The sequence below is a fragment of the Oryzias latipes genome, chromosome 22 (genome assembly GCF_002234675.1).
Source record: "Oryzias latipes chromosome 22, ASM223467v1".
NCBI classification, from domain to species: domain Eukaryota; kingdom Metazoa; phylum Chordata; class Actinopteri; order Beloniformes; family Adrianichthyidae; genus Oryzias; species Oryzias latipes.
In genome coordinates this window covers 11,873,565-11,886,381 of record NC_019880.2, presented here as the reverse complement: position 1 = coordinate 11,886,381, position 12,817 = coordinate 11,873,565, and the positions used below count along the sequence as shown (strand labels likewise).

General features: G+C 39.5%; 1 protein-coding gene across 9 annotated transcripts in view; it reads right to left on the bottom strand.

The window, feature by feature from the left end:
• Positions 1 to 12,817, bottom strand: part of eml1 (echinoderm microtubule associated protein like 1) — a 44,813-nt gene that overhangs the window by 2,640 nt on the left and 29,356 nt on the right. For 4 of the 9 annotated variants that reach the window (XM_020713598.2, XM_020713595.2, XM_023951982.1 and 1 more), the window contains 17 exons: positions 12,001 to 12,139; positions 11,675 to 11,722; positions 10,090 to 10,218; positions 9,926 to 9,954; positions 8,384 to 8,410; positions 5,333 to 5,462; positions 4,616 to 4,765; positions 4,133 to 4,202; positions 3,866 to 3,976; positions 3,667 to 3,762; positions 3,459 to 3,593; positions 3,220 to 3,319; positions 2,647 to 2,798; positions 1,935 to 2,060; positions 1,706 to 1,837; positions 1,238 to 1,305; positions 1,055 to 1,143 (listed from right to left, as the gene is read on the bottom strand). In XM_020713598.2, the coding sequence (XP_020569257.1) occupies positions 1,055 to 1,143; positions 1,238 to 1,305; positions 1,706 to 1,837; positions 1,935 to 2,060; positions 2,647 to 2,798; positions 3,220 to 3,319; positions 3,459 to 3,593; positions 3,667 to 3,762; positions 3,866 to 3,976; positions 4,133 to 4,202; positions 4,616 to 4,765; positions 5,333 to 5,462; positions 8,384 to 8,410; positions 9,926 to 9,954; positions 10,090 to 10,218; positions 11,675 to 11,722; positions 12,001 to 12,139 (1,731 nt within the window). The remainder of the gene's footprint in view (positions 1 to 1,054; positions 1,144 to 1,237; positions 1,306 to 1,705; positions 1,838 to 1,934; positions 2,061 to 2,646; positions 2,799 to 3,219; positions 3,320 to 3,458; positions 3,594 to 3,666; positions 3,763 to 3,865; positions 3,977 to 4,132; positions 4,203 to 4,615; positions 4,766 to 5,332; positions 5,463 to 8,383; positions 8,411 to 9,925; positions 9,955 to 10,089; positions 10,219 to 11,674; positions 11,723 to 12,000; positions 12,140 to 12,817) is intronic. The other 5 variants (XM_023951981.1, XM_023951983.1, XM_023951979.1 and 2 more) reach the window with 4 other exon arrangements.

Below are 12,817 nucleotides of genomic sequence, written 5' to 3'. Positions count from 1 at the left end.
TGAGTTCAATTATTAACCGATTCTTCAATACAGGTTAGAACCGGCGCAGGACAGAGATGTTTTTATGGTCTCACATGAGATTCTGGAGAACAGGATCAAGAATCTGCGTTCTACTACACACATTTTGTACATTTTCCGTATATGAAATTCCAGTCTTTCGTGATACATGCATGATATACGTAATTCCTACATGTTTCTTGCGTTTGTTGATGTCCGCAGAAGTTGGTTGAGAGTTTCGGCCGACAGGTCTTTACGTGAATTTGGTTTTGAATTGTTTAAAATTTTTGGTCGGTTGAGAATTATGTAGTTTATGCATATTTTACGAAGTTTATACGCAATTATTACGTAAATCTAACGCAATAATGCATGACTTTTGCGAGATGTGTACGCAAATTTGTGGCTTTCCACGACCGTTCCACCTACGTCTAACTGACTTTTCACCCATTTACCACAGATGTATAACTTTGATTTCGCGTAAACGGCGCACAAATCAATAATTGACACGCAAATTTTGGGCCAGATTTGGCTTTACGTTGATTTAAGTGTTCTTTGCGTGGTTTATTCGTACTTCTTCCATGGTTTTAACGTGGTTCAATCATGATACATGTGTGAACATTTCACATAACGACCAGAAGTTTTCTCACTTTTTCCCCGTATTCACGTATTCCGTGAAAATGTACGTAGTGGCTGTGTGACACGGCCTTTAGGAGGAGCGCAGGTTTGTCTTGAAGCTGCCTTTGAGCCTCAGTGGAACATTGTCGTGCGTGTGGTTAGTGTATCGTGAAATATTTGTAAGAATTGCACACACTTATGACGTACAGATGTAGATGTGTCCTTTCACCACACTAGTTGCTACTAAGGTGCGAGTACTGGCTCCCTAGTGACTGCGCTCAAATGCTGCACGCATACACGGTGTGTGCAGGGAAGGACCTGTAGGGTGGCCACATTCTGATTGTCTAATAGTCTACTTTCTTAGAGTGATTTGTTCCTTTGCCTTTTTTCCCCCACAGACAGCCAGTATCCACCCGTAAGGGCAGTTGTGACTAAAGCTTACCTGGCCCGTAGCGTATAACAGACAGCTGTTCATTCCCATCTGTGTGCACAGTCACTAAATCCTTGGAGTCGGTGTCCAGCACCAGCCACCTGCAGGTTCAAACACAAACTGCTCCACAATCTGGGGAAATTGTTTTTTTAAATTCATTTCTTTTGTTGTTATCTTTCGTGAAACCGCGTCTACCTGCCAGTTTGAGTCCCAACAGCAACCACAGCTCCAGAAGGATGAAAGCCTGCAGACTGGGCGGCGTCCTGCAGATGACAATCAAACTTCAACCGAGTGAAGTTTTGATGATGTCACAACAAATATGATTCAGAAACTTTTTAGAGAAGGAGAATTTATCAAAAATATCTTCATACGATTAAGCCATTAAGAAATAGTAAAAATGGGGAGAAAAGTATGTAAAAATACTTCTTATGAGTGGTGAATGAATCTGAAAATTAATTAAAAGTATTTATAGTAGAGTTTATTTAAATAAAGGTATTTCATAGCCAGCTAAACAATAGCTAAAATTATTAATCAAGTGTAGTGTAAAGATGATAAAAATCATTTCTCCTTATGTGTCCTTAGAAGTTTGTAAAAAATGCAAACTCATGGTGGGTTTTGTGGTTTTCGTGGCACACGCCAGGGGGCGGTGTTGTTTAGACTCACATCAACAGTCTTGGTCCAGATGAGCTGGTGAGAGCTGGAGTCCCACAGACACACCTGTCTGTCGTAACCACAGGTCAAGAACTGAGGCTTGCAGGGATGAACAGCGAGACCCCACAATTCATCAGTGTGACCCTAAAAAAAAAATTAAAAAACTGTTGGGTGTCTTTGAACATTTTTAAAGTAAAAACAAAAACAAATACAAAATAAGAGCTTTATTGAGAACATTAACCTGTGTGATGCACTTGAATTCTCCATCAAGGCTGCCCTGCAACACGAAGTTCTTTGTGGTCCCAATCAGCACCGTCTCCCCTCGGCCTTCTGCTACGGTCCGGATGGGACCGAACAAATCTGGCACCTGCAGGGAGAAAATGGAGCAAGCAGCTGCTCACTTGGAATCCAGCACTTGTTCCTTCTACACCGCGTGGCAAGAAGATTTAAGAGAACCAAAAAACACCAGCTATAAAAAGAAAAGAACATCAGTGAAGGAACAAGCTCTTTTCTATGAGCTTGGACATGAAAACACGTAAAAGATTCACTATCGTAAAGTTAGAACTGTTTTCAATCATTTTGAAAACCTCATAACCACAATAAGATCAGGTTTTATTTCATTGAAACATAAAAAAGTGGGGTTCCTTTAAGGTTTTGTGAAAATGATGTGATTTTTATATTTTTATATAAACATTTTCATAACTTTTTAATCCACTTAAAGAGTACTTTCAATTCTTTTGTTCCTCCTCCCATTTCCTTTAGTTTTTCTTCTTACTTTGAACACTTTTCAGTGTTTTAAAAGTTTTAAAAACTTTAAAAACTTTTTGTTGCTAAACTTTTATTTTTAAACATATCTTCCTTTTAAATAGTGGCAAGTCTCTTGTTTTTAAGTTGTTTCCTTGTCCTTTTTGCTGCACAACAGGCACCTTTTGAAAGCTTTTTCACAGTTTTACCTCCATGGTTTGTATCTGCTGATAGCTGCCGTCCCAGGAAATAAGCCTTCGGTCTTTCCCCCCAGACACCAACGTGCCGTTTCTCAGCATGCACACTGCAAAGACGCTGGCCTCGTGAGCTCCTTGGATGACGTGACTGATCCTATTAGTGCCTGTAAGACAGAGATGAGACGGATGAGGGAGGCAGCCACAAAGGTCAGGTGCTGGGAGGGAGGCAGCTATAGTTGAGCAGGCGTCACACACAGAAAACAGAGGAGGACTCAGTGGATGAAGCAGAAGGCCTTTAAGGATATAAAGCCCACTTTTAGCTTTGTTTTCTTCTCCCTGATCTCCTGAAAACTTAGTGACAATGAGCTGGTAACCATGGAAACATACCCACACTTACACCTACAATATATCATTAACAGTTGCCTCGAACCTCAATTTAAGCTTGAATCGGTGTACATGAAGGAGAGGATAATTACATCCCTGTTTAACCCTTTAACACTGGAGATGTCCCCAGCGACTCGTTAAATAAGACGCGCTCTTTGACCTACCGTCATTCTGTGAACTTTCCTAAACAAAGATTTTTACCTTTTCCCCACACCAGGATGTTGCCATTGGAGTCTCCTGTTATTGCATCTCCATTCTCCGCAAAGGTCACACATATCACAAATTTGGGCTTCTCTTGTTTCTGCAATAAACATATAAACAAACAGGTGCTCTAAAACCACTGTAGAAGGACTTGTAGCACACCACTTGATGGATTGCCTCAATTTCCAAATCTTTTGCCTTGATTGATTCAAATTCTCCAGGTGTCTTTTTTTATTTACCTCAAACAGCCCTTGTTTCTTGACCAGGATGCCTTTCTCCAAGGTCCAGAAACATAGATGAGACTTCCCACAAGTCACTACGACGTTGCTGTCTGTGGGATGGAAGTCTGCGGCGAAGACTGACTCATTGGAGCCCTGATGTGATGCACAGACAAAGAATTTGGTACAAAAAAAGAGCTGTTGGAGCACAGAGAGAAGACTTACATACCTTAACCTCAGCAAGTCTGTCCTCTCTCTGCCAGTCCCACAAAGACAGGATGTGGTCATTGGAATCGTCAACCACACAAAGAGTGTTGCCTCCATTCTAGCCAGCAAAAACGTGCAAAAGTCAAAGTTTAATTTCCATTCGAAATATTGATTGTGATTAATCAGAAATGCATAGAGGGGAAGTGCAGGTGTTTCCATACCGACTTGGAAAAAGCAAGGCATACTACTGCTCTGTCAAAGAAACCTGCACCTAGCACATGAAGGGTGTTGAGGCTGACAGAGTCCCATACGCGAACATGTGGAGCCAGCTGCTGCATGGGAACATTCAAGCAGGAACAAGAGAGAGAGAGCATCAGTGTTTGAAACAAGGAGCATCTGCAGCAACTTTTTTTTTAAATAAAGGAGTTTATGCATGTAATGTCTGAAGCACTTCATTGGCTCAATGTGGAGTTAAAAAATATACTTACTTTTCCATCTGAGGAAGTGCCGGCCACCTGCCCAGTTGCTATGGTGATTTTATCCGGGTGGACTGCCAAGCTAATGAAGACAAGAAGAATAGACATCTTAGACAGTTTTTTTTAAATTCAAGAAGACCCATTAAATAAACATGAGGGCATACAACATGAAAGGCTGGAGCATGTGCTGGAGCTTGAGACACATTAAGTCAATTTTATCCCATTTTAGACAAAATACTAAAGTTCAAACGCTTGGGCTTCAAAGCATCCTTTTAATCTTTAATCCAATCTGTTTAAACAAACGTATGTGAATAAAAACCCAAGATCTCACTCATTCAATATTTCAATTACTGAAAAGCTTCTGTCTAAATGACTGAGAACAGGTTTTCTGAGATAAGCTTGTAAAAAAAAAAAAAAAAAATTAGATATAGCCTTTCCTGTGCTAATGCAAGTCTAAATGCTGTAGAGGGTGTGATGCTCTCTGCTTCCACTGACCATTTGATGTCATCCGTGTGTCCTGTGTAGTGCCTCTGCAGCTGCTCGTCCACGTTGAACAGGACGACCACCGAGGCTATGAAATACACCGTTTCCCCTGTGGGGAGCAGGTACAGGTTGGAGCGACAGTCTCTTCCCCTGTAACCATAGCTGGAAGTTCAAAACTGTCAAGGAGGGAAATTCCAGTTGATTCTTTCTATATTTTCAAACACAAACGGTGCAAAAAAAATCCAGGTTTAAAATACATGCGCTAAAAAGTGGATAACATTTAGGCATAGAAACACTCCTATTTTCTCCCCCATTTAATCTCTTTCCTTTATGGCTTTTTATGAGGATTTCTGCATGACTAAGCACTCAATGAGAAGAGCAAAGACTCTGGCAGAGTATAAAATAAATCAATAAATGGGATCAAATTCCTTTCTAACTGCTTGTTCCATCCTGGACCAGCTTGTGTGCAGGTTATTATTGTCTGCAGGCTGCAGAGCAATGAGCTCAGCGCAGACAGTGAAAGAGAATATCTGAGCAAATGCACTCTGACAAGTAAGAGGCAGGAGCATCATCTCTAGCATCCTCTCATAGATCACAATCCAAAAATGACCTTATTTTGTTTCCTTTTTTAAATTTAGTGTTTGATGCTGCAGAAATAGTGAAACCAAAAGAGCAAAGGCATGCAGGTGCTCTATTATTACTATTATTAATTCAAAAGCAAAAGGATACACCCAGTCCAATTTGAGTTTGTTGCTTGGCAGCTCGGCTCTCGCCTCCAGGCAGTAGCTGTCCATTTGGTCTTTGTTCATGTACATGGTGATGGGGCGACCCTTCAAGTACATTTTCACATATCCTTCATCTGAACAAACAGAAACAGTTAGTCAGACACAAATATACAGAGAAATAACGGCTCAAAGCCAAATTTACGGTGTCAAGAGTTAGTCAATAAGGACTGAAGCGCAAATGTCATTCATGAGGGGTGGGAAGAGTGAGTAGAGCTGGAAAAATATGTTTTTTATTCACACGCAACCAGTTAAAGGTGGTAAATGATTAAGCATGCAAACAGAGCTTTTTAACTGGCTTTTATTAGTCATTTTAAACACAAACTGGTGACAGCAGGAAGAAAAAAGCTGCAAAGAATTTCACAAAATGTTCACAAAGTTTAAATGGACAGAAAAATTATTCAAATATTATTATTTGAAAACACACGGGAATAATGGGGGAATGGAAAATCCAAACTAAAAGACATTTGGAAATGAATCAGAAGAACATGGGGAGAAATTAAAACCAGTCAAAATGACAACAGGTTTTGTGTGACATTTAAAATACAAAAAAAAAGATTTTTAGTATTCACATTGATTTGAATATAGGAATACGCAGAAATTCAGTTTGAAGCAAAATTTTCTTCATATATGTCCTCCATCATCAGAAAAAATGACACAAGAACGTTAAAAACAGAATTTTTATCAGTGTGGGTCTTTTGATTGATGGTTGCACGGTTCATATAATTTAGTTGGTGGTCCATGGGTGTCCTGAATGACCTAGTAACAAATCTGAAAATACTGGCTGGGTGTTTTAGTTGCACTGCAATAAGTGGGAGTATGCAAAGGAGATGGCAGAGTCCCAAACTCTTTCAGCTTCAGGCTACAACTTGGGATCTTTCGGATTGACAACACATTGACAGCGGCCCCTCGTTTGGGCTTTTTGCTGTCGGAAAGTGGTTGAGGTTTGGCGGTTGAACGAGCCATAACACCAAAAGTGGAGCATTCAGCGCTCTTCTCTATCCTTTTGACAGAGTTGTTGAGGTAAAGCTGTACTGTGACTGTGAGAAAAGAGAAAAGATGATGATGATGATGATGATGATGATGATGCAGTAGGGCGGTTATTGAGGTTTTCAGGGCCGGATGAATGCAAGAGGGGGAAAAACAGAAACAAGTAGGTTTAGGAGGCGTTTAGGGTGGAGAAAGCTTTTGTAAGTTATTTAGAATTGGGTAATACTTTCGGTTTATGAATAAAGCATAAAGCGCCAGTAAATCAGAGTCACACACCCACCCAAAGAAAGCTAAAGGAGGAGCGAATGTAAACATGAATCAGCAGAATTCCTTTGGGGGTTACTAAACACTGGTGTTCCACTAAAGCATGTTGAAACGTCCATCTCTACAGGATATGTCAGCATCCACGCTGAAATACACAACTGAAGTCCTAACATATAGGCAGGGGCGGAGCTAAAAAGCTTTGCCCCCAATGCTTGAGTAAATATTCATATCATTATTGACAAAGATTAACAAATCATCAATACAAGCGTCCTTAAGTTTTACAAGCATTTAAAAAGCAATATTTTGAAATAAAATCTTGAGCCCCTCAAATGACGTATTTGATTCATTCGTTTGTAATGGCCGCCCACTCTGCTGTTTTCATTTGCCACCCTTCTAAAGTCTTCTGCCCCCTTCCTGCTCCCCATGTTCTAGCTCCGCCACTGCATACAGGAAACACATCAAAGCCCTAAGAGCAAAGGGAGCATACATAAGACAGCACAGGGTCAGCTGGTTTAATTGATTAACTCAACGGATACGGGGAAACACAGATGGACTGGCCCACTGCCGCCACTCTCACTCACAGAACAAACCAATATGGCAGATGTGTCACCAATCTAACTGGCAATTATTGCTAGTTTATCCCTGCTGACACGTTCAAAACCGGAAGTCTTTGACTGGAACCAGACATATCGCTCGAAAAAAATATTTCTTAACTGGCAACCCTAACAATTTTGTCAGTTTTGCCTGTTTAAGGCTTTTTTTCTTCAATTCTTAACAATTTTGTTAACGTAAATTTTGAAAAAATAAATTTAAAAAAAGGCAGTTTTTGCCCCATTTTAAGCTGATCTTGCTTGCCACAACTTTAATTTGTACTGGTAACTGTTTCGGTTGCCAGTACCAACTTTTTACTGGTAATCTTTTCTTTATTTCTGAAATTCTAATGTTGGTTTTTTATTATTTATTTTACTATTTTAATTGTCCTTGTGATCTTTAATTTTTTTTGCATTGACTGATTTGTTGATGTGATTTGAACATCAGGGCCACCGTACATTTTATGACAAGATACATCTGGTCCAAAACAAAATCATTGCCTGATTTGTTGAGAATTTTATTGAAAATATTTGAATTGCCTTATATATAATTGTTTATTTTTTTTTGGTTAAACATAAACTTCAGTACATGTTTAAAAAAACAACTCTGACTTTTGTGGCAGTTCAGCCCAAACAAGAAGCTTACAAGCCTTAAGAAAACTGCTTCAAAGCCTGTGTTTATAATGTAAGCGAGCAGAAGACAAGAGCAGTGGCTAATCTGCATCAAAGAGCTGCAAGAGCTGGGGAAAGTGGCTCAGAGCAGCTGTGGGACAGCAAATGTCAGGCATCTTTGTACTGTTACTACAGCGACAGGAAACAAAGTGCCCTTCTGGCTAAAGTGGGGCTCCAAGCAAACAGACAAGTTGGGCGAAGCAGAAGCCACTTTATCTGCGGTGAGCAACACATGAACTGCAAACAATCAGGAGCTTCTTTATGAATTCAGTCTAAACATTTTTAGTGAGGCTGCTTTCACACAGTCTATGCCTCTGTCTGGACAGCTCAGATTGGATTTTTCAAACCTCAAAATGAAATAAATTAAAGGTAGACTTCAAATGTACTAACTGCAGATGTGATTTTTTAAGTGAAAAGTAATTATCAAGTGTCCAGAGAGCTATGCAGACAGGGGGCACGAGGGGTTAGGAAGCCTGGCCTACCTTTGCAGTGGGTCACACGTCGCGTCCCTTGTAAAGATCAAAGAGACACACAGGCACCAGGTGAAGAGCGGAGCGCTTTTTTCTCATCATCAGACGTGCCTCAAAGTTAATTTAGCAAAGTTTCTACGCTGAAATGCAGCCATTTCTGTTATTTGACATCTGATTTATATGATTTAACGATCAAAATAAATCAGCTAAGGGGTGGGGTCAACCCCAACATTTTGCTGCCAAACAAAGAAAAAACACGCAAACAAGTAGGGCTGCAAGATATGAGGAAAAATTGCGATATTTGTAATCAACATTGCGATGATGATGTAACTTGGGATAAATGAACAAATAGCTAAACAACTATCATTTCCATTTCACTGCAACAGTTTAATTTAAATAAAATTCACACATAACTTAATTTATACTTCAAACACCTTCGTCTACATAGGAGGCGAATACCTAACAGCTCAGGGCTCCTTCTGACTGCTCTATGATGTTAAGGGAGTCCATCCGTCAGTCAAATGCATTAAGAGATTTATTTGATTCGTTAAATACTTCAAGCTGCCATAAGATTGTTTTAGCACATTTAAGGTAACAATTGATTACAATTTTCACCGACTTTTGCAATCTTGTGCAAAAGAAAACTTGATATCGCGATAACGATAAATTTGTGTTATATTGTGCAGGCCTGACGCAAAACAAAAAAAACTATATAACCCATCAGAAATTTTAACAAAATTTTCAAAAATGGCAAAGTGGTCCGGTTCAAACACTCTCACACTTGAAAATGGGTCAATTTTGACCTGAACACAACAAGGGTTGAAAGTTCACAAAATAAAATTAAATTTGATTAAATTTTAAATTAGCAATAAACTAGATGTAAAAACTATCATACAAAGAAAAATGTGGGAAAAGCTGAAAAGATGGTTAAGAAGAATTGACATTGGAATGTGAGGATTTAATGAAATATGAAGGGATGGATGATGGGAAAAACATCCATTGAGCTGACCTTAAAGTGACTTTTTGCACTTTAAGAAATAATCAAATGAAATGATCTCCAACCTTTTTCAGGCCATGGACCGGTTTTCTGTCAAGCTAAATTTTCATAGACTGGCCCGTATGATGCTGAAGTTGGCATCTGATTAGTTTTTGTTTTTCTAGTTTTCTTCAACTTTTGAGGGCAAATTTTATCTTCTAAACATAATAATAAACATGAATCCACAATTTAAAAATCTTTATTAGCAGCATGTTCATAACAGACAGCCAGTTGCTGACTGAGTGATTTGACAGACGTCAAAAATGAGTTGGATGAAATGGAGAATCTATTTGTTTTCCGAAATCAAATTTCCTCCAGAATCAAATTGTAAATAAAGCATAAAAAAAGTAGATTGTGTTTTTCTATTTTTATGTGGCCTGGTAGCAACTGTCCCACAGACCGGTACTGGTCCTCGGCCTGGGGGTTCGGGACCACTGAACAAAACATTTCCGACGAAGGTTTTTAAAGAGCAAAGAAAAATCCTTCAGGTGTGATGTTAAAGAGGTACAAGTTCTTACCTGCATTGAACACCGGGTCCCTCTGCTTGCTGTAAAGCAAACACACAGTTGGTCAATAAGCTCCACATTTTCATTCTTTACTTCAGCGTCACATCAGAAAAGCTTAGGTTTTCCAGTTTCCCTGTTAAAACAGTTTAAACTAGGAGAAGAAGCAATGGTCCTACCTGTCGCTTCTTTTGCCGCTGGAGTTGCTGCCAGTCGATCCGGCTCGAGTTCGGTTGCCTTTGGCGTCGCCCGAATCTTTCCGAGTAAGGGTCCCGACGTGCTCATTAGAGTTGGCTCTCCTCACAGTGCTTCAGAGGGAAAAGCAAGAGAGGGAACTTCAAATTATTTTGTTCCATTTCCACTATAGGGATGCCACAGCTCTGGGTGTTAAAACCGTATGTTACAGCATTGAACAGAATCACGAGGAAAGTGAATTACTGCATCCCTAATGTATACCAGTATGTTTACGTTCAAAGGGTCAATTTATTTTTTATTATTTTATCACAGTACTCCAGGCTTGGTATGAGTCAAATGAACGTTGTTTCATGATTTCCCTGGTTTCCACTCCTTTTGTTTCCTAAGAAAAGTATTTTGTCTGCATTTAGGAAGTGTAGCATTCACACATAGACCTTATAATGTCTACTAAACGAACCCCAACCAAATCCGATTCAAAGCTTTTCATCTTCCAGAGGACATTTGACAAACACCTGCATGCTACTTTCACGCCGGGGTCGGAAACGCAGATTTAGAATAGGGGTGTGAAAGAAAAAGCCTAGAACGAGATTTGAACCGCTTTGACATTTCAGACCAAGGCTCTTCCAACTGTAGGTCCAAGTGCTAGAATTGGCTAGCCATAGGCGGTTTTAGCGCATTATGGAACGTGCCACACAAACCCAGTGTGTGCGTCAGTGTGTGCAAAACTGAGCGTGAAGATGTTGGAGTCATCCAAAAATCTTTTTTATCCAAATCGAAAAACAATCTAAACCAACACAGGAAAATAACAAACTAAAGGTATTTACGTCAATAAAGAAAAGGTTTCGACTTTAGGTGAGCAAACCAATAAGAGCTGAAGGCCTCTTGTAATGGACAGACTTGACCTTTATAAATCTTCTGACACACGAGGAGTTTATTTGTATAAACCTTTTTGCATTTGAGGCTAATTTTTATTTAGATTAATTATGTTTGAATACATTTGTTGTTGGTTTCTACTTATTCCTACTCTAAATCTATTTGCCACAATCATAAATGCATCATCAGGACCGAACAGCCTAGATCTGCATGTTTGAGCTGCAGACAGCACAAAGGAAAAAGCTCAATCAGCAGACTGATGGTCAGTAGGCCTGTGGGTCATTTAATCCCCCCTTCATGTGACAAAAAAAAAAGTCCATTCAGATGCAGAAACCATCCACTGCTGTTATCGCTTCCGCAGAGGTTGGATGTTCTTTGGAGAGAAGCCGCTGTTTGCTGGTTTGTCTCCTGAGAAATCATACCCTCATAATTGGGCCACAGGGTATTGAAGTCGAGGAGTGTGACCGGGCTTTATTTTAGATTAATCCTTCAAACAGACAACAAAAACACAAATAAAGCTCAAGAGATTTATGATCTAAACAAAAATAAATGGAGGTAGGAGCACAGGCAAGAGAAAATGTGAGTGGTAAAAAAATATATTCAATTTTAGGGAATAGTTTAATGGCAGAAGATGACCTTTTAAAAGCGTGAGGGAGGTTAGATTTTGACCAAATGGTAAATTGGGGACACTCTCACCTTAGGGGCAGGTAGAAAAGTCTGGCAGAAGGAGATATATGGGACAAACTGGACAAAAATGCAGGACATTTGAAAAAAAAACAGGATTTAACATCACGGAGAAGGAGAGAATACTATCAGTGAAGGACAAAGCTTATGAACTCAGAAGGACACACCTCAGAAAGGTTTTATTTTTGTCTGACAATACCTACTCAAGTTTAAAAAAACTTTATTGCTCCCCTATCAGATCAGATTAGAACAGCTACACTGCAAAAACAGGCCTGTTAGGCCACATACACACCAGGCTTGTGTTTAGAATAAATGAGACATATTTTTATCCCCATTACCTCTTATTGGCTGCTGTGTTTGACTCCTTTCTGGATCCAGGTCCAGACGGGGAGGGCAGAGTGCCGCCGCCTTTCTTTGGTAGGATGGTCCCATTGTTTACTGTTGGCCTTAACGGCAGAGTGGCGATCATTGGCCTGGCTGGAAGAAAGAGAAGAGCAGCATGTTTATCTGTAACAGAGAGACGCTATAGAAAATGGCTCCAACCAAATGAAGTCAATTCAGTCGCCATTTTTTTTACAAAACAGATGTCACCGTGTTGGAGCCAGACAATAACAGTACGCAGTGATTCGTTGAGTTAGACAATAACTACTCAATACAATACCTACTTTTACAATGTAAAAGCGTTTTACACCAAATCCGTAAATCAAATGTTTTAAACGTTGGACGAAAGGCCACATGCTTTTATTAAGGCATCTGATTGATCAGTTTATAACTTGAATAACTTGCAATAAAGAAAAATACTCCCAAAAAAATTGGATTGCTTGAGGATTAAAAAATGTCTTAAAGCAAGAATTATTATACTGACAAATAAATAACTGAGTAACATTCTAACGAATTTCTCTATAGAAATCTGGGATTTTGGCTTCTTGGAGCCAGCAGGTGCGTCCTGTTTGGAACATGCGAGGGGAAAGGTCATTCAGTCCGGTTCTCATATACAGTCAATGGGTTAAATGCACACAGCCATTTGTTCAACACAGATTAGCTTAGGATAAACACACAAAAAAAGAAAACATTTGGGTTTGGACCACAAAGTATAAATAAAAAGCATCCCAGTGTTAGCAACCTGAAATATAGTCTTTTTGCTAAGCGAGTGCA